The 19,971-nt window shown below is 45.3% G+C and overlaps 1 protein-coding gene and 1 pseudogene across 1 annotated transcript in view; one reads left to right on the forward strand and one right to left on the reverse strand.

The window, feature by feature from the left end:
- The window catches only part of LOC125296366 (rho-related GTP-binding protein RhoN-like), a 14,167-nt gene extending 12,882 nt beyond the window's left edge, over nucleotides 1-1,285 (reverse strand). Inside the window, exon 1 of the mRNA XM_048246245.1 lies at nucleotides 1,056-1,285. Within this exon, the coding sequence (XP_048102202.1) occupies nucleotides 1,056-1,169 (114 nt within the window). The 5' untranslated portion in view covers nucleotides 1,170-1,285. The remainder of the gene's footprint in view (nucleotides 1-1,055) is intronic.
- Nucleotides 1,286-11,626: 10,341 nt separating this feature from the next.
- On the forward strand, nucleotides 11,627-18,050 carry LOC125296154 (annotated as a pseudogene).
- Nucleotides 18,051-19,971: the final 1,921 nt, after the last annotated feature.

The following is a 19,971-nucleotide window of genomic DNA, read 5'->3' on the forward strand; positions in this document are numbered from 1 at the left end:
TTAGGTTACCATATATCATTCACAGGGTTCAAGTTATACCATATATCATTCACAGGGTTCAGGTTATACCATATATCATTCACAGGGTTTAGGTTACCATATATCATTCACAGGGTTCAGGTTATACCATATATCATTCACAGGGTTTAGGTTGTCATATATCATTTCACCCCAAGTCACGTGTAGGCTATCTATGGCTATGAATGGGACGAATCTGGACACTCCAGCCTAATTCTGTCCTTGATATAACCACTCCTTCATAATAATACATATTAATAATAATAATAATACATAATAATTATAATAACCGCTCCTTCATAATAATACATATTAATAATACATATTAATATTAATAATAATAATAATAACCACTCCTTCCCCTCTGGGAGCCCAACCCACCAGTTCACCAGTCAATAAGTGAAATCATCATCATCATCATAATGATAGTAATAATAAGAGAGCTGCGCACTGCATCATAAATGTTCCTCATATTCCTCAACATTCAGTATCACTTCCAATCCTGATGACGAATGATTGATTAATGCATACCTAACTCACTCACTCACTCTGTCACTAACTATAGCCATGATGGCCTACAGCATATGCCTACTGCATAGCCTATTGCCTGTGTACTCACTCACTCTCTCACTAACTATAACGATAACCTATGCACTCCCTTATTTAATTAGTTTTCACATTTGACAAATGAGTGTTTAAAAGTATTTCACTAATCGTCAGGGGTCGCCTGAACTCCTCGGAGAGTCTCTTCCTCACACACACCGAGAAAGAGAGAAAGCGCGAGAGAGAGATTTCTCACGCTCAGCACATCTGTTCGCGTGATAGCGCGACCTCGCCTTTCCAAACACCCGCGTGTTAAGCGCACGAGTGGCCAGGTGATACATCTGGCGTGGTCTCGCGAGGAGGTGCGCTCTGTCAAGCAGCATGACTGAAGTAAACTATGGTCATCATCAACACTCTCTTGTCTGACTGACATAACATCACCGGCATCCCGACTTTCGCGGTCATGTGTGTAAAGGGCGATTTCTCGCGCTCACCTCGGGGTAGGATTCTTTGGCGAACACGTGCAGGAGTGCGGTCTTCCCGCACTGTGTGTCTCCGACCACCACGATCTTACAGCGATTGTCTTTGGCTCCCATTTCCACGTCCATCTCTGCAGTCCAAACATTCAGATTTGCCTCCTGGTCCCTCGTCGGCGCCCTGTGTTGCGCCCGTGCGATCCGTAGGTGCACCTGTATGCTCGCTCTGTCAGACACAACCGCCTGTACTGATGCTCTCGCCAACTGTGAAAGCGCGCACTCCTGGAGCTCCGTGTCTCGCCTTTTGCCCCACCCATCCTCGTGTGTCAACCAATGAAACAGTATTGAGCCAATGGTGAGGTGCAGCGCACTTTGTTAGGGAAAGTAAAAGTCAAGCTCTCAAGAAACCAGAAAGCAATTTGAATGTTGTCAAAGAAGGCAATCTGTGTTAAAATGCTGTATGTGTAGGTAACTATACACTGACAAACCACGCTAACATCAAAGCATTACTATGAGTGTGTCCGTGTCTTCCTGCTTCTCAAGAGCTGTTTGCTGGTCTGAGGCGACTTCACATCAGTCGGGAGCGTAGCCGGGCCACTAGCGCCATCTAATGTTCAAGATAGTCACGGCAAACATACAGTCAGTAGATGTTAACACCATCTCACATCTCAGCTCAGTTGGGACAAACAGAAAGTGATGGTGCAACATACATGGGCAGTATTTTAATTATATGTATTTTAAATACGTATTTAATTACTTTAGCGTATTTTGTCATTTGTATTTTGCAGGATTGGAACAAATCTAATGTAGTTTGTAACAAAATGGTTTGAGGGATTGTATTTACAGTATTTCAAATACTTAAATACTTAAGAAAATGTGTCATTTTTTCTCTAATGAGCCAACATTTCATCACTCAGTTAAATATATAAAATAGTCTGGGAGCCAAATGCCAGAATCATGGTGAACCCTTATGATGATATCCCTTGGGCAATTCCCTATATTCAGCTCTAAAGTTGACCTAAGTAGCGATTTATCCATACAAATACTAATTTCATTACCCTTTTGGAAGGACAGCGTAAAATATAAACCCATTTTTCCTTTTTCTTGCAGTAGTTTGCCACATTGTGACCAACGTAAGTGTTAGATACAACTTTTCTCTTTTACGATCCCCTCGGGACATGTCTGAAGCTGGAAAAAATGAATAGAAAAGTCAACTGAGGGGTTGTAAACCTAAATGTTTTAATGTATAGACAAGTTAAAAGCATTATATCTGTCTTTTCTGTTTCATCATCCCCTTAGAACATTGAAAGTTAAAAAAAATAAAAATAAAAAGTAACTAACTTCAGGAGCTTGAATTGTCAGGTGTGTCAAGTCAAGACTAAAATGTGAAAACGACACTGATAAGATACTGGGGGAGAACATTAGGACATGGACCCCCATATGACCATGACCTTTGACCCCAAGACCTTGAGTACCTAATACCTGATGTACATTCTCACTACAGAACAGTATTAAAACCACTTAATGGATTTGACATGAGGATTTATGCCAGCGATCCGCCGAGGTATGCAGAAATAATGGAGGAGATGCAAAGACCTCCCCGATGCAGAAAGAGTTTTCTCCACCAAGTTAATTAGTTCTGTATATCGGGACACCTTACAGGATGTTATTCTGTTTGTCCCCCATGTTGCCAGTCATTTATGTAGGCAATAGGCATGCATTTATAGCACAAAAAGGGAAATGCAGTTCAGTTTAAAAAGAGGCCGACCTGTTAAATTTGTCATTCTACATTCATTGGTTACGGAAATGATGGTGGGTAGTATGCCATGCCAGTGGTTCTTATGTGGTCTGACTTTGGGACCCACAATTTCCCATGTTCATAAAGTCGCAACCCATATATATATATATATTTTAGCGTTCAAGCCAATGGATATGGTGAGCTACATGGTAAGACAAGCAAAGTGCCTGTAGGCCTACTTGTTTGGCATTAGCCTACATTTGTGAAGTCTTCAACTCTTGATGTCACCTTTCAAAGTACTCGACAGGTTTGACTTTGACAGGGGTGCCTTGTTTCCATGTGGCATTTTAGTTTTGATGGTTTCATGCTCTCATGTGCCAGCCATCTACTGCACACCACACAATAGGGTTTCTGTCCTATTTTGTCCTCAGTTTAAGTGAATCCATATCCAAGCCTACTGTAGGCTACTTCAAATATACAGAATAGCAGCCTACTTGCGTTTACCACTAAAATGATGTCTAACATTGTCTATGTCCATGGCAATGACTGATATGTAGGCTATGAATAAAGTTTATCAAAATAAAGGTCCAACATTAGATCTGATAAGGTAACATTTTAAATTGCTGATTTTTTTATTTATTTTTAATCACAAGCTGTGCGACCCACCCAGAACGGTTCCGCGACCCACTTTTGGGTCCCGACCCACCAGTTAAGAAACACTGTATGTTACAGTTGATTCTACTGTTGCGAAGTTTGCTTCTTTTCAGTTCAATCATCAATATGGGATGCTGTTTGCATTGTTTTTACAAGATCTACTTCATAGGAGCCCCAATGTACAGAATTAATAGCCCTCTGCCAGCCAATCAGAAAATAGTATTTCTTGTCTTTTGGGGATACCTTTTCAATAATATGCCTTGTAGTTTCTTTTTAAAAAGTTGGTAGGCTATACCATGATTATTGTGTGGATATTTTTGTATTTGTATCTAATGACTAATTACTTGTATTTTAATTAGATACATTTTTCACATCAGTATTTTGTATTTTATTTTGTTACATTTTATGAGCCAGTATTTGTAGTTTGTAACAAAATAGTTTTTGATGTATTTGTGTCCACCTCTGCGGAGCAAGAAGGGAAAAAAGAGGAATGGCAGCAGAGGGAGGGACTAAGAGAAGGATAGAAGGAGGAAACTGAGGAAGATGATGATGGAGAAAAAGACATAGAGAGTTCCACAGGATGAAGGCAGATCTCAGGTGAAGCTCAGAGACAAAGAGAGTTCCACAGGACAAAGAGAGTTCCACAGGACAAAGAGAGTTCCACAGGACATAGAGAGTTCCACAGGACATAGAGAACATAGAGAGTTCCACAGGACAAAGAGAGTTCCACAGGACATAGAGAGTTCCACAGGACATAGAGAGTTTCACAGGACAAAGAGAGTTCCACAGGACATAGAGGGTGTGTTCGAAACGGGTAAAGTTGCTGCCTTTTAAGATATCTAACTGGGGAGCAAGGCAGCAAGTGCGGTTCGAAACCGAAAAAACAAATTCTGCTGCCTTTTAAGATATCTTAGAATTCCCAAATAACGGTCATTTTTGAAGGCAGCATCGATGCACACTTCATGCTGCCTCCTACCCATAATCCCCTTGGCGGCAACGTCTGAAACAGCTGTGAAAGGTAAACAAACATGGCGGATGACATCGGGTAATGGCTGCTGAATCTGTTTAAAATGTCATTTGTGTGATCTTATTTTGCTTAGATTTACAGATTACAGATTAGAAATAAACAATTTACTATCTGATTATGCCATTGTTGTAAACCATTAATAGCGCGTCTGGTCTGATATATCTGCCGGCCGTAAAACTAATTTATACCGTTAGCCTGCTAGCTTACGTAAGCTAATTTAGTTTAACGTCAGGCCTTTGCTAACGCCATACCGTGAGTGTTAACCAAAGATTCTAGAGTGCTACGCTCATTTTTAAAAGATGCATTTAATCCAAAGTCATGTCTAGTGAGACAGCTCTCTATGTAGGGAGGGAGGCAGTAGGCAGCTGTCTCCCGTTTGGAACACACCCAGAGAGTTCCACAGGACAAAGAGAGTTCCACAGGACATAGAGAGTTCCACAGGACAAAGAGAGTTCCACAGGATGAAGGCAGATCTCAGGTGAAGCTCAGAGACAAAGAGAGTTCCACAGGACATAGAAAGTTCCACAGGACAAAAAGAGTTCCACAGGACATAGAGAGTTCCACAGGATGAAGGCAGATCTCAGGTGTCACTCTACTCTTTACAGTTGGTCATTTATAGTTCTAATTCAGCAAGGTCAGGTTGATGATGTGTGCATCTTTGGTGCATCATACATAGATATGAATACGTATATCTATGGTAGGCCTATCATAGATATGATCAAAGATATGATATGAATAGATATGATCATAGATCATAGATATGAATATGTATGGTAGGCCTATCAAATATATGAATATGTATGGTAGGCCTATCATATATATTTGCCGCATCATACATAGTATAGTATTAATGTATGTGTGTATATATGTATATATTACTATATATATATATATATTAGGGCTGTCAAAATAAAAAATAACTAAAAAAATTATATGAAAAAAATAACGCTGATTATTTCACATTTCGTAGTGACATTTGATCCAGTGCAGTCTGGCTACAGTGACTGAAGGAGGCAGACGAGAAAGTACTGCTCCGTCCTGAGAATGAAACATTTAGTCTACATTTAAAAATGGAGCATCTTTCTCTACTATTTCTGCAGTAAGGAATTTCTGGTCCCTACCCAGACTCAATGCAAAGCAATCTGGAGCTATGAGATACATTGAAAACTCATGAAGATAAGTTGCTAGGTGTGAGTTAGCATACCTCTTGATAATGATAATGCTAGCCGCCAGTCTTGTCAAAGTTAACTTTGCAAACATATTGTTTACTTAACCTACCCTATGACCGACTGACTAACTAACCGACAAACTCCCTTACTAAATTGACTACATTTGTTGCACACTTGAAACAAAATGTCTTCACAAGTATGTTGAAGGTGGTTCCATTTATTTACATCCAAAATAACATTACACACATCACATTTATTTACATCCAAAATAACATTACACACATCACATTTATTTACATCCAAAATAACATTACACACATCACATTTATTTACATCCAAAATAACATTACACACATTTACATTTATTTACATCCAAAATAACATTACACACATTTACATTTATTTACATCCAAAATAACATTACACACATCACATTTATTTACATCCAAAATAACATTACACACATTTACATTTATTTACATCCAAAATAACATTACACACATTTACATTTATTTACATCCAAAATAACATTACACACATCACATTTATTTACATCCAAAATAACATTACACACATCACATTTATTTACATCCAAAATAACATTACACACATCACATTTATTTACATCCAAAATAACATTACACACATCACATTTATTTACATCCAAAATAACATTACACACATCACATTTATTTACATCCAAAATAACATTACACACATCACATTTATTTACATCCAAAATAACATTACACACATCACATTTATTTACATCCAAAATAACATTACACACATCACATTTATTTACATTTTCGTTCACACTGGTACGCTGCTTTTCTTTGTCTCGTTTCGCCTGCTGTTTCAAGTCAAGTTTATTTATATAGCGCATTTCATACACAGAAGTCATTCAATGTGCTTTATAAACAAAAGCAAACAGTAATAACAAATAAAAGCATAGAAGGGCAATATAGTCAAAGAATAGTTCAAAAGGTAAACATCATAATAAAAAGAAAACATAAAACCACCAAAAAATAAAGAATAATTAATAAGCAAAAAAAAAAACAAAGGCAAAAGTAGTAAAAAATAATAAACGACAAGGTAGAATATTTTCAAAGCAGATTCAGAATTTGTAACTCGGCACAGTTAGCAGAAGGCATCTGAGAACAGTTTGGTCTTAAGTCTAGATTTAAAACTGGCTACAGTTGGGGCCTTTTGATGTCATCTGAAAGTTGGTTCCACAGCTGAGCAGCATAGCAGCTAAAAAGCTGCTTCACCATGTTTAGTTCTAACTGTGTTTACTAGCAGGTTTTTCACCTGGGACCTGAGAGGAGGCGAGAAGGTGTGTACTGCTGAAGCATGTCTGACAGGTATTTAGGTCCTGCTCCATTTACTGATTTATAAACAAGTAATAGTGCTTTAAAGTCTAGTCAATTTGTCTCTCCCCCTCTCCTCTCTCTCCCCTCTCCTCTCTCTCTCTCTTCTCCTCTCTCCTCCCTCTCTTCTCCTCTCTCTCCTCCTCTCTCCCCTCCTCTCTCTCTTCTCCTCACTCTCCTCCCTCTCTCTTCTCCTCTCTCTCTCCTCCCCTCTCCTCCTCTCTCTCTTCTCCCCCTCTCCTCTCCTCTCTCTCCTCTCTCCTCCCCCTCTCCTCTCTCTCTTCTCCTCTCTCCTCCCCCTCTCCTCCTCTCTCTCTCTCTCTCTCTTCTCCTCTCTCCTCCCCCTCCCCTCTCTCTCTCCTCTCTCTCTTCTCCTCTCTCTCCTCTCCTCTCTCTCTTCTCCTCTCTCCTCCCTCTCTCTTCTCCTCTCTCCTCCCCCTCTCATCCTCTCTCTCCTCTCCTCTCTCTCTTCCTCTCTCTTCTCCTCTCTCCTCCCCCTCCTCCTCTCTCTCTCCTCCTCTCTCCTCTCCTCTCTCTCCTCCCCTCTCCTCTCTCCTCCCCTCTCCTCCCCCTCTCCTCCTCTCTCTCTCCTCCTCTCTCTCTTCTCCTCTCTCCTCCCTCTCTCTTCTCCTCCCCTCTCCTCTCTCTCTCTCTCATCCCTCTCTCTTCTCCTCTCTCTCATCCCTCTCTCTTCTCCTCTCTCCTCCCCTCTCCTCTCTCTCTTCTCCTCTCTCTCTCCTCCCTCTCTCTTCTCCTCCCCCTCTCCTCCCTCTCTTCTCTCTCATTTCTGTACTTGCCCGATACCGAATTTCTAGGTACTGGGTCAGTGGACCATTCATTTGAGGAGTTACAGTAGGGCATTGTGTGTGTGTGTGTGTCTGCGTGTGTGCATGCGTGTGTGTGTTTGTGTCTGCGTGTGTGCACGTATGCATGTGTGTGTGAGTGTGCATGCGTGTGTGTGTCTGTGTGTGTGCACGCATGCGTGTGAGTGTGTGTGTCTACGTGAGTGTGTGTGAGTATGTGTGTGTGTGTCTGTGTGTGTGTGTGATTGGTAACAGCAGATGCCAGTTCAGACCATTGACTCAGCATTCATGCTCCTCTTATCTATTTAAAGACCCCAGAGAAACGCTACCCTCATACCAGTGTGTGTGTGTGTGAGAGTGTGTGCGTGTGTGTGTATGTGTTTGACCAGTGTGTGTGTTTGTGTGTGTGTGTGTGTGTGTGTGTGTGTGTGTGTGTGTGTGTTTGTTTGACCAGTGTGTGAGTGTGTGTGTGTGTGTGTGTGTGTGTGTGTTTGACCAGTGTGTGTGTGTGAGAGTGTGTGTGTGTGTTTGACCAGTGTGTGTGTGTGTGTGTGTGTGTGTGTTTGTGTTTGACCAGTGTGTGTGTGTGAGAGTGTGTGTGTTGTGTGTGTGTTTGACCAGTGTGTGTAAGTTCCATTGCTGAGTGTTGGTCCTGGCAGCTGCCCACAACACAAAACTTCTTAGAGGTGTTTCATTACAAATGACCTTCAAGACTGTGTGTGTGCGTGTGTGTGTTTGTGTGTATGCGTGCGTGTGTGTGTGTTTGTGTGGTCACAGCATACCCACTACAGCAAAGCCAGTGTCTATGCCCTGCTGAAAAAAACAGCTAGAATGCAGCTTATTCTGGTAGCTGGTCTTTGCTGGTTTTCTTCCAGCTCTTGCTGGTCTTTGCTGGTGTAGCTGGTTGGGCCACCAGCTGGATATGCTGGCGTGACCATCTGAGGAAGCTGGTCATGCTGGTGTGACCAGCCTGTCGTGTGGGATACAGCTGGTGCAAGATGGTCATGCTGGTGACCCGCCTGCCAAGCTTGACATTGTTGGTGTAAGATGGTCATGCTGGTTTGCTAGAATGACCAACATAAGCTGGCATGGCCAGTTAAACCAGCAGTGTAGACCAGCAACACCAGCTAAAATGACCAGCTTGAGGTGGTACGACAAGCAAAATCAGCTGAATTACCATTGGTGCAGCATGGTAAACCAGCTGAAGGTAAGTTTTCGCAAGAGTTTTGCTGGTCTAGCAGGTCAACCATCATAGGGTGGTCAAACAAGCTGGTTAACAAGCTGGTCAACCAGCAAACCACCTTAAGCTGGTCAGGCTGTTTTTTCAGCAGGGATGAGATGACTGTTGTTATTCCATTCTGCCTCTGTGTTGCCCCTGTGTATCTGTACTGCCCCTGTGCTGCCCCTGTGTTGCCCCTGTGTATCTGTACTGCCCCTGTGCTGCCCCTGTGTTGCCCCTGTGTATCTGTACTGCCCTGTACTGCCCCTGTGCTGTGTTGCCCCTGTGTATCTGTGTTGCTCCTGTGTATCTGTACTGCCCCTGTGCTGCCCCTGTGTTGCCCCTGTACTGCCCCTGTGCTGCCCCTGTGTATCTGTGTTGCTCCTGTGTATCTGTACTGTCATATTGTCCCCTGTGTATTCAGGTTGTTCCTGTGCATCTGTACTTATATTGTGTATTCAGGTTGCCCCTGTGTATCTGTACTGCCCCTGTGCTGCCCCTGTGTCTCTCTGTGTTGCCCCTGTGTATCTGTACTGCCCCTGTGTATCTGTGCTGCCCCTGTGCTGCCCCTGTGTATCTGTGTTGCTCCTGTGTATCTGTACTGCCCCTGTGTATCTGTGTTGCTCCTGTGTATCTGTACTGCCCCTGTGCTGCCCCTGTGTTGCCCCTGTACTGCCCCTGTGTTGCCCCTGTACTAGTATAAGTATAAATACTCTTTTGATCCCGTGAGGGAAATTTGGTCTCTGCTTTTATCCCAATCCGTGAATTAGTGAAACACACTCAGCACACAGTGAACACACAGTGAGGTGAAGCACACACATCCCCGGCAGTGAGCTGCCTGCAACAACAGCCTGGGGAGCAGTGGGAGGGGTTAGGTGCCTTGCTCAAGGACACTTCAGCCGCTCTACTGGTCGGGGTTTGAACCGGCAATCCTCCGGTTACAGGTCCGAAATGCTAACCAGTAGGCCACGGCTGCCCCTGTCCTGCCCTATGTTGCCCTGTGTTGCCCCTGTGCTGCCCCTGTGTATCTCTGTGTTGCCCCTGTGCTGCCCCTGTGCTGCCCTATGTTGCCCCTGTACTGCCCCTGTGTTGCCCCTGTGCTGCCCCTGTGTTGCCCCTGTGTATCTCTAGGCTGCCCTGTCTCTAGGTTGCCCCAGGTTGCTGTCCCTATGTTGTCTCCCTATTACGGCCCCAGGGTTGTTCCCCAGATTGTCTCCCCTGGGTTGTCTCCCAGGTATCCTCAGGGCTGTCTCCTGTCTCCAGGTTGCCCCCAGGTTGCCCCCCCAGATCTCAGGTTCTTCCCTATACTGTCTCCTCCAGGGGTGCCCCTGCACTGCCCCCAGGTTGTCCCAGGTGTGTTCCCCTGTCTCCTCCAGGGTTGTCCCCAGGGTCTCCCTCTCTGTCCCTGTCCTCCAGTCTCTGTCTCCCCCTGTCTCCTCCAGGCTGCCCCCAGGTGTCTCCCCAGGTTCTCTCCTCAGGTTGCCCCCTGTGCTGCCCCCTACTCCTCTGTGTTGCCCTTTGCTTTGCCCCCCTGCATATCTCTGTGCCCCCCATTGCTGCCCCCCTGTGTCCCCTGCACCGCCCCTGTACTGCCCCTGTATCTCTGTGTGTGACTATGTGTGTAGAGATGAGGGGGGTGTTAACAGGTTGCAGAGCTTCACTCTTCCTTTTTATTTTATCTTTAATCCCCCCATCTTGGGAGGACAACTTCATTCTTTATTTTAATATAGAGACACACATCCCCCTGTGATATACTGTGATATATATACTGTGACATACTGTGATACTACTGTGATATATATATATATATATATATATATATATATATATAGTAATATACTGTGATATGCTGTGATATATATACTGTAATATACTGTGATATATATACTGTGATAGACTGTGATATGCTGTGATCTACTGTGATATATATACTGTAATATACTGTGATATATATATATACTGTGATATACTGTGATACTACGGTGATATACTGTGATATATACTGTAATATACTGTGATATGCTGTGATATACTGTGATATACTGCTCAGTGAGTTACACTTGCCCCTGTGATATGCTGTGATATACTGTGATATACTGCTCAGTAAAATACACTCGCTTGCCTGTTCTGCATGGCTGCGTCAGCTCTTTTGCGGATGGCAGGTTGGCGCTAATCAGTCTGATTCAGTGTGGTGCACATGAGATGGGAGGATGCTGGTGCTTTGTGTGTTTTTTAAATGTATTGATTTAATATTGTGGAAACATGTGCAGCTGCAGTTGCATGTAGGCTAGCCATACTCTCCGACATGATGTGTAGCCTGTCGCGCGCAGGGTGGCCGGTGGGAGGGGCCGGTTGTATGGAGCGTAGGTTTTTTTCCCTTCAGTGTTCAAAGGACTAATGCCTCTTGTTCCCGAAAAACAACTCATGTCAAAATTCTGTCACAAAAGCATACAGATACGTATCCTTGCATATTTTAAATTCTGTCACAAAAGTATACAGAAACGTATCCTTGCATATTTTGAGGGAATATGAAAATGCTTGTGCTTTTTAAAGAGTGTATTCTACGGCGCAGACCTGCGCATCAGACCGCAAGGCTGACTACAACTAGGAGACATTTGCCCAGACCACTGCGCGATCAGTCTGAGGTGGACAGAGAATATCTGGACGTTTCAAATTCTTCTGGGTGAAATGAAATACATGAACTTCGGAGAGCGCACGACACCACCACAGACCAACAACCCAGCATGCGCGAGCATGCCGGTCTCCTTTAAAGAGCCCAGCTATACGACTTGCGCGTCACTGGAGGATTCTTAGACGTCATCAGGCTTGCGGCTCGTGAATTTTGACGGCCCGGACTGTCCTTCACGTTCACTTGGTTTGTGTCCCCCTTTCCTCCGGCTCCGCGAGCCTTTACTGGCCGACCGGCGCATGGACGTGAGAGCCGTGAATCAGCCACACAACCCCGCCGACACCTCCCGACGCGCCGGAGATCGGTGAGCTCTTGTTCGACCGCAGATGCTCGCGGTGTCCTCTCTGGTTTGACTGCAATGCACGGAGACTCTCCAGCGTTTCGTCATAATGCTCGTAGGCATCGGAGACGCACCGACCTAACATAACGCGTGACCTATTTTAGCCTTCACGGGAGCAAAACCATCAAATCTAAACTTAAGCCCCGTGAGCTGAACGGGACTTTGACACTTGGCGTTCTGCTGTGTGAGACGCGGAGTTAACGTGATGCCGGGAGCGATAAATAAGACAGTATGCGCGTACAGTACAGACGGTAACGGGTGTCACCACGAGCGGGACGGGCTACTGGGAAAACAGCTGAGGGTTGCGGGTCGCGTTCTGTGGCAACGCGCAAGGACTTAAAGCAGCACGGACCCCGTATTTCAGCGCGCTGTTTAGCCAGCGCCAATTTAGAAGTAGAGCTCGCTCCCGTGATCCAGCCGTGCGTGCGGGTGAAAGACCATAACTGAGAGATTATCAGCTCAGGCTTGCCTCACGCGCACTGCGTAGCCCTCTGAAATTCCACCGGTCACCCGTGACGCCACGAGCAGCGGATCCCTGTAACTCGACTCTGCAAACTGCGCGCGTATGCCGACCTAAGCCACGAGCCTTTATCTCTTGGAAAACAGCAATTAGTAATCAGCGACGTCCTCGCGCAGTCGTAACCGCCCTTTCAAAAAATAATCATAAGAATGCTACAGGATTTTGGGACGAAATAGGCCTATTGTAGTAATGTTAGCAATACAATAGGAATCTTATCGTAGGATACGTTGGAAATACTGTAGAGGTGTTGTAGGCTACTGTAGGCTACAGGAGCGCACTAAGAACACTCTCGAGGGGATAGAGGTGCTACAGGACAGCAGTAAGCTACTACACATTACTGTAGAGACGCAAAACATTTCGCAACCAGCAGCTTTCCGTGCTGAGCCGCTCACGTCCTTCTTTAAAAATGAAATATTGCGGCGGAATCGTAGAATCCCCTCTTGGCTGAGAGGGGGCTGTCTTTCTGTAAACGACTCAGAGGCTCTGCGAAGCCAAACTATTGAGATAAACATATGGTTTTCAAGTTGTATAACTTACTGTATACCTAGTTAGCCTACTTCTATGTTAAATAAAATAAAAGAGGGAGAGTACATTTAGAAACATTTCAATTCAAACATTTTTAAGAAAGAATTCAGGCCACCTGTTACATTTCAGCAGATATTATCATATCAGCAGGTATATTAAGTTCGCTTCGACACAAACTCAGCTTCAACCAAAAATAAAACAAACAAAACGTGGCGTTAAATGACATTTCTGAATAGATAGATATAGATAGATAGATACTTTTTTAATCCCAAAGAACACATACAGAAATAATACAAACACAACAGTGGAAGTACTGTAGAATCATTAAAAATGCAAAAGTTGGTCATATCCAATACTGCAGTTACAAAACATCATGAGTGTGTTTGTCCCACTAGAGTCTGTAGTTGGTCAATTACATCATGAGTGTGTTTGTGCCACTAGAGTCTGTAGTTGGTCAGTTACATGAGTGTGTTTGTGCTGCTAGAGCCTAGTTGGTCAGTTACATCATGAGTGTGTTTTTGCTACTAGAGCAGTGGTCCCCAAACTTTTTCTTCCAAGGGCCAGCTCACTATGCCTGGCTCTAAGAGAGGGCCAGAGACTTGGAGTATAATAGTAACCATAAATAGCTTAGCGCTGTGAACAAAGGCAGTCTACCTTAGTTGAATATTCCATTACATTTAATCTATAGGCTATTGCAATTTAATACCATTGTTATCTGTGTTTATATTGCCATCATGCCATATCAGTGTAAAATGTAGTAGCTCAAATGAAATAATAATAATAGCATTCTCAAAACTATAAGCAGGGAGTCCCAAAAGTATATTTTGAACTCTGAACTTTTGCATAGGCTACACAGCTCAAGTTGTGAACAAGCAATATCCTACAAAATAATTTAAAGTTCTCAAACTATGAGTTTTATGAAGTGGTGGCAGAAACATCTGAAATGACCACCATTCTAAATTTCACTCGCCTGATGAGAACTTTGTGAATTTGTATGAACATTTGAACAAAGTGAATAAAAAAAATATAAATAATTATACCAGAAAGTTCCAGAATTATGACTTGAATAGAAGTAAGTTAGTTATTAACAATTAATTGATACATTTTTAGAATTCTTTGAGCACTGATGCAGTCAGCAGAGGCCTCTTACATTGTTTGCAGGTAGGCCTACATTTCATTCCGTTTTCGATGGCAAACGCGAAACAGCGCCAAAAAACAACCACCAGTGGACAAAAAAGAGTATTACATGTGTACTGTTAAGACTCGCCATAGAGAATGAATGGGGAAATTACGGAGGTTATAGTTTGACGATGTCGTACTCCCGTGCGGGCCGGTTGCTATATACCACGGACATGTTTTGGGGGGCCACCCAAAATGAAGTGGCGGACCGTAGTTTGGGGACCACTGCACTAGAGTCTGTAGTTGGTCAGTTACATCATGAGTGTGTTTGTGCCACTAGAGTCTGTAGTTGGTCAGTTACAAAACATCATGAGTGTGTTTGTGCCACTAGAGTCTGTAGTTGGTCAGTTACATCATGAGTGTGTTTGTGCTGCTAGAGTCTGTAACTGCAGAGTCCAGTGACATGGTCAGAGCAGAGGGCAGTGTTGTAGACACAAGGCTGCTCAGAGATACGCTGAGGAGCTGTCTGGCTCCTGTGTGTGTGTGTGCACTCAAGTATGGGTTTGTGCAGAATATTTTGAAATATTTAGGCTATCGGTTGCCTAACTTATGTTCATGACTTACACACACATATGGCACTGCCACAGGTCTACAATCTGACATCAGCAAACTTGCTTCAGATTGTTTGTAGGGCTCTCCTATTTAGCTGCCACTGCTCTGATTACTCAAATGCTAATGTGGATCTATAGTAGGCTACTCTACAGTGTTTGCCAAACATATTTCGCGGTACACTATGAGAAAATTATATCATAAAATTACAGAAAATTATCATAAGAAAATGTCATAGCACACCACCATGATATTAAATATAAAAGTCACAGGGGCAGCTGTGGCCTACTGGTTAGCGCTTCGGACTTGTAACCGGAGGGTTGCCGGTTAGAACCCTGGCGAGTAGGCATGGCTGAAGTGCCCTTGAGCAAAGGCACCTAACCCCTCACTGCTGAAGGCGCCGCCCGTTGTTATGAGGCGGCGCCTTCACCGCGCCTCGATTAGTGTGTGCTTCACCTCACTGTGTGTTCACTGTGTGTTGAGTGTGTTTCACTAATTCACGGATTGGGATAAACGCACAGACCAAATTTCCCTCACGGGATCAAAAGAGTATATATACTTATACTTACTTACTTAAAATGTATTGCCCAAATGCTGCTGCTTGTTGGCTATTTCAGAATGTCTGATGGCCACGCCGTGTGTGTGTGTGTGTGTGTGTGTGTGTGTGCCATGGATTTCACCAATAATTTCAGAAAAATTATAAGAGAGATAAAAAGTCAGACTAAACTAGCAGGGCAGGATACCAAAGCGACAGTTTTAGTTGCCGATCTATACAGCTTCACCAAAGCCACATCAACTCACACACAACTTCAAGCTACTGTAGCACAATCTAGTAGTAACCAAGCAGACACTGTGGTCTGCAAGCAACACAAAAACACTTTTTTCTTATATAGAAAAGGGCCAGATAATAAGCATGTATTATAAGTCTATGCTATCAAATAACATAGTATATATGTATATATACTTTTTTGAAAAAATTTGGTCTCTGCATTTAATCCAATCGGTGAATTAGTGAAACACAAACAGCACACAGTGAACACACAGTGAGGTGAAGCACACACTAATCCGCGCGAAAGTGAGCTGCCCCGTTTTAACGGCTTCGAGGGGAGCAGTGAGGGGTTAGGTGTTTTGCTCAAGAGCACTTTCAGCCCTTGACCCACTGGTCGGGGCTCAAACCGGCAACCCTCCGGTTACAAGTCCAGAGTGCTAACCAGTGGGCCACGGCTGCCCTGCGGTTACAAATCCAGAGTGCTAACCAGTGGGCCACGGCTGCCCCCCACATGAAACTTCCTGCATAGGCTACTGACCAGCTATGTGCAGAGCTAGCTGATGTTATGTGCCTCTTGCTAACATGTAGTCCAGCTGACACTGTAACGTTACATGATATTATTTTGCTTAATGAAATTGGATTATTTTGCTTAATGAGATTGGATAAAAATGTATCGCACCCCCTCACTATTTGTTCACACAATCTGTCAATCAAATCACACAGCAGACAGCGGTAGGATATGGTAGTAGTCGTGAGTAAAATGTTATTAAAGACACTTATTTTTCATTCGTTTGAAAATAGTTTGGACTTCAGAGAAGGCTTTGAATGTTTCTATTATATATTATATATTGGCACCATAGATATAGGTTTCTATATTAGCACTAGAGATATAGGTTTCTATGTTAGCACCGTAGATATAGGTTTCTATATTAGCACTGTAGAACACAAGATTATACTAGAGTTATGATATCAACACTCACAATATTGCATGTATGTGTGTGTGTGTGTGTGTATTAATCGCGTTTATTAGCAGTAAGGCGTGTTAATGCGTGTTGTGTTTATATTAATGTGTGTGTGTGTATTGTATTGTAATGTGTGTGTAGCGATAATATTGATGTGTAAGGTATTAATGACCTTGGGTAATGAGTATTATTATTACATATGTGGTGTGTTTATTATTGCATGTAATGTACTGTGTGTGTGTGTGTGTGTGTGTATTGTATGCGTAATGCGCATGTAATGCGCATGTGCGCGCAGCGCGTGCTTGCGTGCGGTGTGTGTGTGTATGTATGTAATGCGTCGCGGCGTACTTTGATATTGAGGATTATTGTTATTGTGTGTGTGTGTGTGTGTGTGTGTGATGTGTGGGTGGGTGTATTATAGCAGCGTGTGTATAATGCGTCACGCATACTTGTGTTTATTGTGTATTATTATTGTGGTATGTATGTATGTATGTTGGCGATGCGGCGTGCTAGTGTGTTATTATTGTGTGTGTGTGTGCGCGTGCGTCGCGGCGATGGTGGGCGTGTAATATATGTGCGTCTTGGCGTCCGTCGCGCGCGTCGCGTGTGTATAACTATAACAGCTCATTCCTCTCTCAGTGCTTGCTCATGTGTTCTGCTGTTTCAGGTGCAGAGAGCTGATTGGCTGCTCCAGCTGTCAGTCAGAGTGAGTGATGGCGGTGCCTGGTGAGGGTGGGCGTTTCCTGGTGGTCTTCGACTTTGACGAGACGCTGGTGAACGAGAGCAGCGATGACGCGGTGGTGCGCACGGCCCCGGGCCAGGTGCTCCCTGATTGGCTGCGGGCCTCGTACCGGGAGGGGCGTTACAACGAGCAGATGCAGCGCGTGCTGGCGTACCTGGCCCAGCAGGGGGTGACGGAGAGCGCCATCCGCGCCGAGATCCAGCGCATCCCAGAGACCCCGGGGCTGTCGGCGCTGCTGGACTTCCTGCGCGCTCACGCGCGCCACTTCGACTGTGCGGTCATCTCCGACGCCAACTCCTACTTCATAGAGGCGTGGCTTCAGCAGGCGGGCGCTCGGCAACTCTTCCTGGAGATCTTCACTAACCCCGCCCACTTCGACACGTCCGGCCGCCTTGTCCTCGCCCCCTGCCACGCCCACTCCTGTCCCCGTTGCCCTGACAACATGTGCAAGCAGCGCATCCTGCGGGACTTCCTGTCAGGCGGGCGGCCCAGCGGGCGGCGGACCCCTACCAGCGTCTTCACGCGGGCGGCCAGACCAACGGCGTGTCCCTGCCTGGCACTGGACACGCGGGGCGCATGTTAGCCGCCGGGACTTCCCCTGCACGCCTGCTTCAGCACACACACCGCACAGGTCAACGCCTCTGTCCAGCCCTGGAGCACTGGACACGACGTGATGCAGCACCTGCAGAGAGCACTGGAGGAGAGATAGAGAGAGAGGAGGAGAGGAGAGGAGAGGGGGAGAGAGGGAGAGGGAGAGGAGAGAGAGGGGGAGAGGAGGAGAGGAGAGGAGAGGAGGGGAGAGGAGAGGGAGGGAGAGGGGAGGGAGAGGGAGAGGGAGAGGAGAGAGGGAGAGGAGGAGGAGGGAGAGGGAGAGGGAGAGGAGAGGAGAGGGGAGGGAGAGGGAGAGGAGAGGAGAGGGAGGAGAGGAGGAGAGAGGAGAGGGAGGGAGAGAGGAGAGGAGAGGAGAGGGGGAGAGAGGGAGAGGGAGAGGAGAGAGGGAGGATAGGAGGAGAGATGGAGGAGAGAGGAGGAGAGGAGAGAGGGAGAGGAGGAGAGGAGAGAGGGAGAGGAGGAGAGGGAGGAGAGAGAGGGAGGATAGGAGGAGATGGAGGAGAGAGGAGGAGAGGAGAGGAGGGAGGAGGAGGAGAGAGAGGAGAGGAGGAGGGAGGAGGAGGAGGAGAGAGGAGAGGAGGAGGAGAGAGGAGGAGGAGGAGGAGGAGAGGAGGAGGAGAGGAGGAGAGGAGAGGAGAGGAGAGGAGGAGGGGAGGAGGAGAGGAGGAGGAGGAGAGAGAGGGAGGATAGGAGGAGAGATGGAGGAGAGAGGAGAGAGGAGGAGAGGGAGGAGAGAGGAGGAGAGGAGAGAGGGAGAGGAGGAGGAGGAGAGGGGGAGAGGAGGAGAGGAGAGGAGAGGAGGAGGAGAGAGAGAGGGAGAGGAGGAGAGGGAGGAGAGAGAGGGAGGATAGGAGGAGAGATGGAGGAGAGAGGAGGAGAGGAGAGAGGGAGGAGAGGAGGAGGAGAGAGAGTCAGAAGACAAGAAAGTCTCAGATTACAGAAAAACACGCTGACACAAAATACACACATGAACACACACACACCCACACACACAGAGCCTGGGATATCTCTGCACATTGCAGCTGTGTCAGCTGATAAGGCCATCAGAATACTCCCCTACGCCACACACACACATACACTCACACAGACACACACACACACACACATACACTCACACACACACAGACACACACACACTCACATACAGCACACATACACACACACACACGCACACCCACTCACACACTCACATACAGCACACACACACACATACACTCACATACAGCACACACACACACACACACACACGCACACCCACTCACAGACATACACACACACACACACCAAGCTCTGTGGAGTGGAGTGTGTGAGACAAAACTACAGCAGCAGTGTGATGTTATACATCTCTCCCTCTCTGATGTCACTGGTGTCTGTCACTGGTGTCTGTCCAATCACAAAACTGCACTGGAACCTCAGCCAATGACAGGCTGAAATCCGCCACTGTGAAACCCAGCCAATGACAAGCATTCTCCAAAACCCATCAAAGAGTAGCCGGCCAATCACTGGTGTTCTGCACGGATGAGGCCGGCCAATCACTGTGCACAGACAGAACGAAAGCAGTAGTGCACAATGTGTCATAGCGGAGTGTGTGTGATGATGGTGATGATGATGATGATGTATAATGCATAATATGTAATAGTGGAGTGTGTGAGAGCGGAGTGTGTGTGAAAGAGATGTCATGAGTATGTGTGTGAAAGACGTGATGATGATGATGATGACGAGGAAGATTATGATGACGATTTATCACGTTGCTGCAGGGATGGAAATTAAAATTGTTGTCCGCCTGCAACTGTGGCTGGTGGATTCCAAAATCTACGAGCTACTCAACATTTTTTTGCCAGTCACCAGATATAACAGTAATACTAACCAAGATGGGAATGCTGATTTTCTTTTTGTTGGTATTGAGTTGAGAAGTAGGAAAAGAAGGGAAAAGAAGGGGATGAGAAGTAGGAAAAGAAGGGAAAAGAAGGGAAAGAAAGTGGGGATGAGAAGTGTCCAGTTCAACGGAGAGAGACACAGAGAAGAGGTTCCATTGCAGTTGCTGCAGTCAGTGAGAGAGCACAGGTG

Source organism: Alosa alosa, chromosome 6 (assembly GCF_017589495.1).
Source record: "Alosa alosa isolate M-15738 ecotype Scorff River chromosome 6, AALO_Geno_1.1, whole genome shotgun sequence".
Lineage (NCBI taxonomy): Eukaryota > Metazoa > Chordata > Actinopteri > Clupeiformes > Clupeidae > Alosa > Alosa alosa.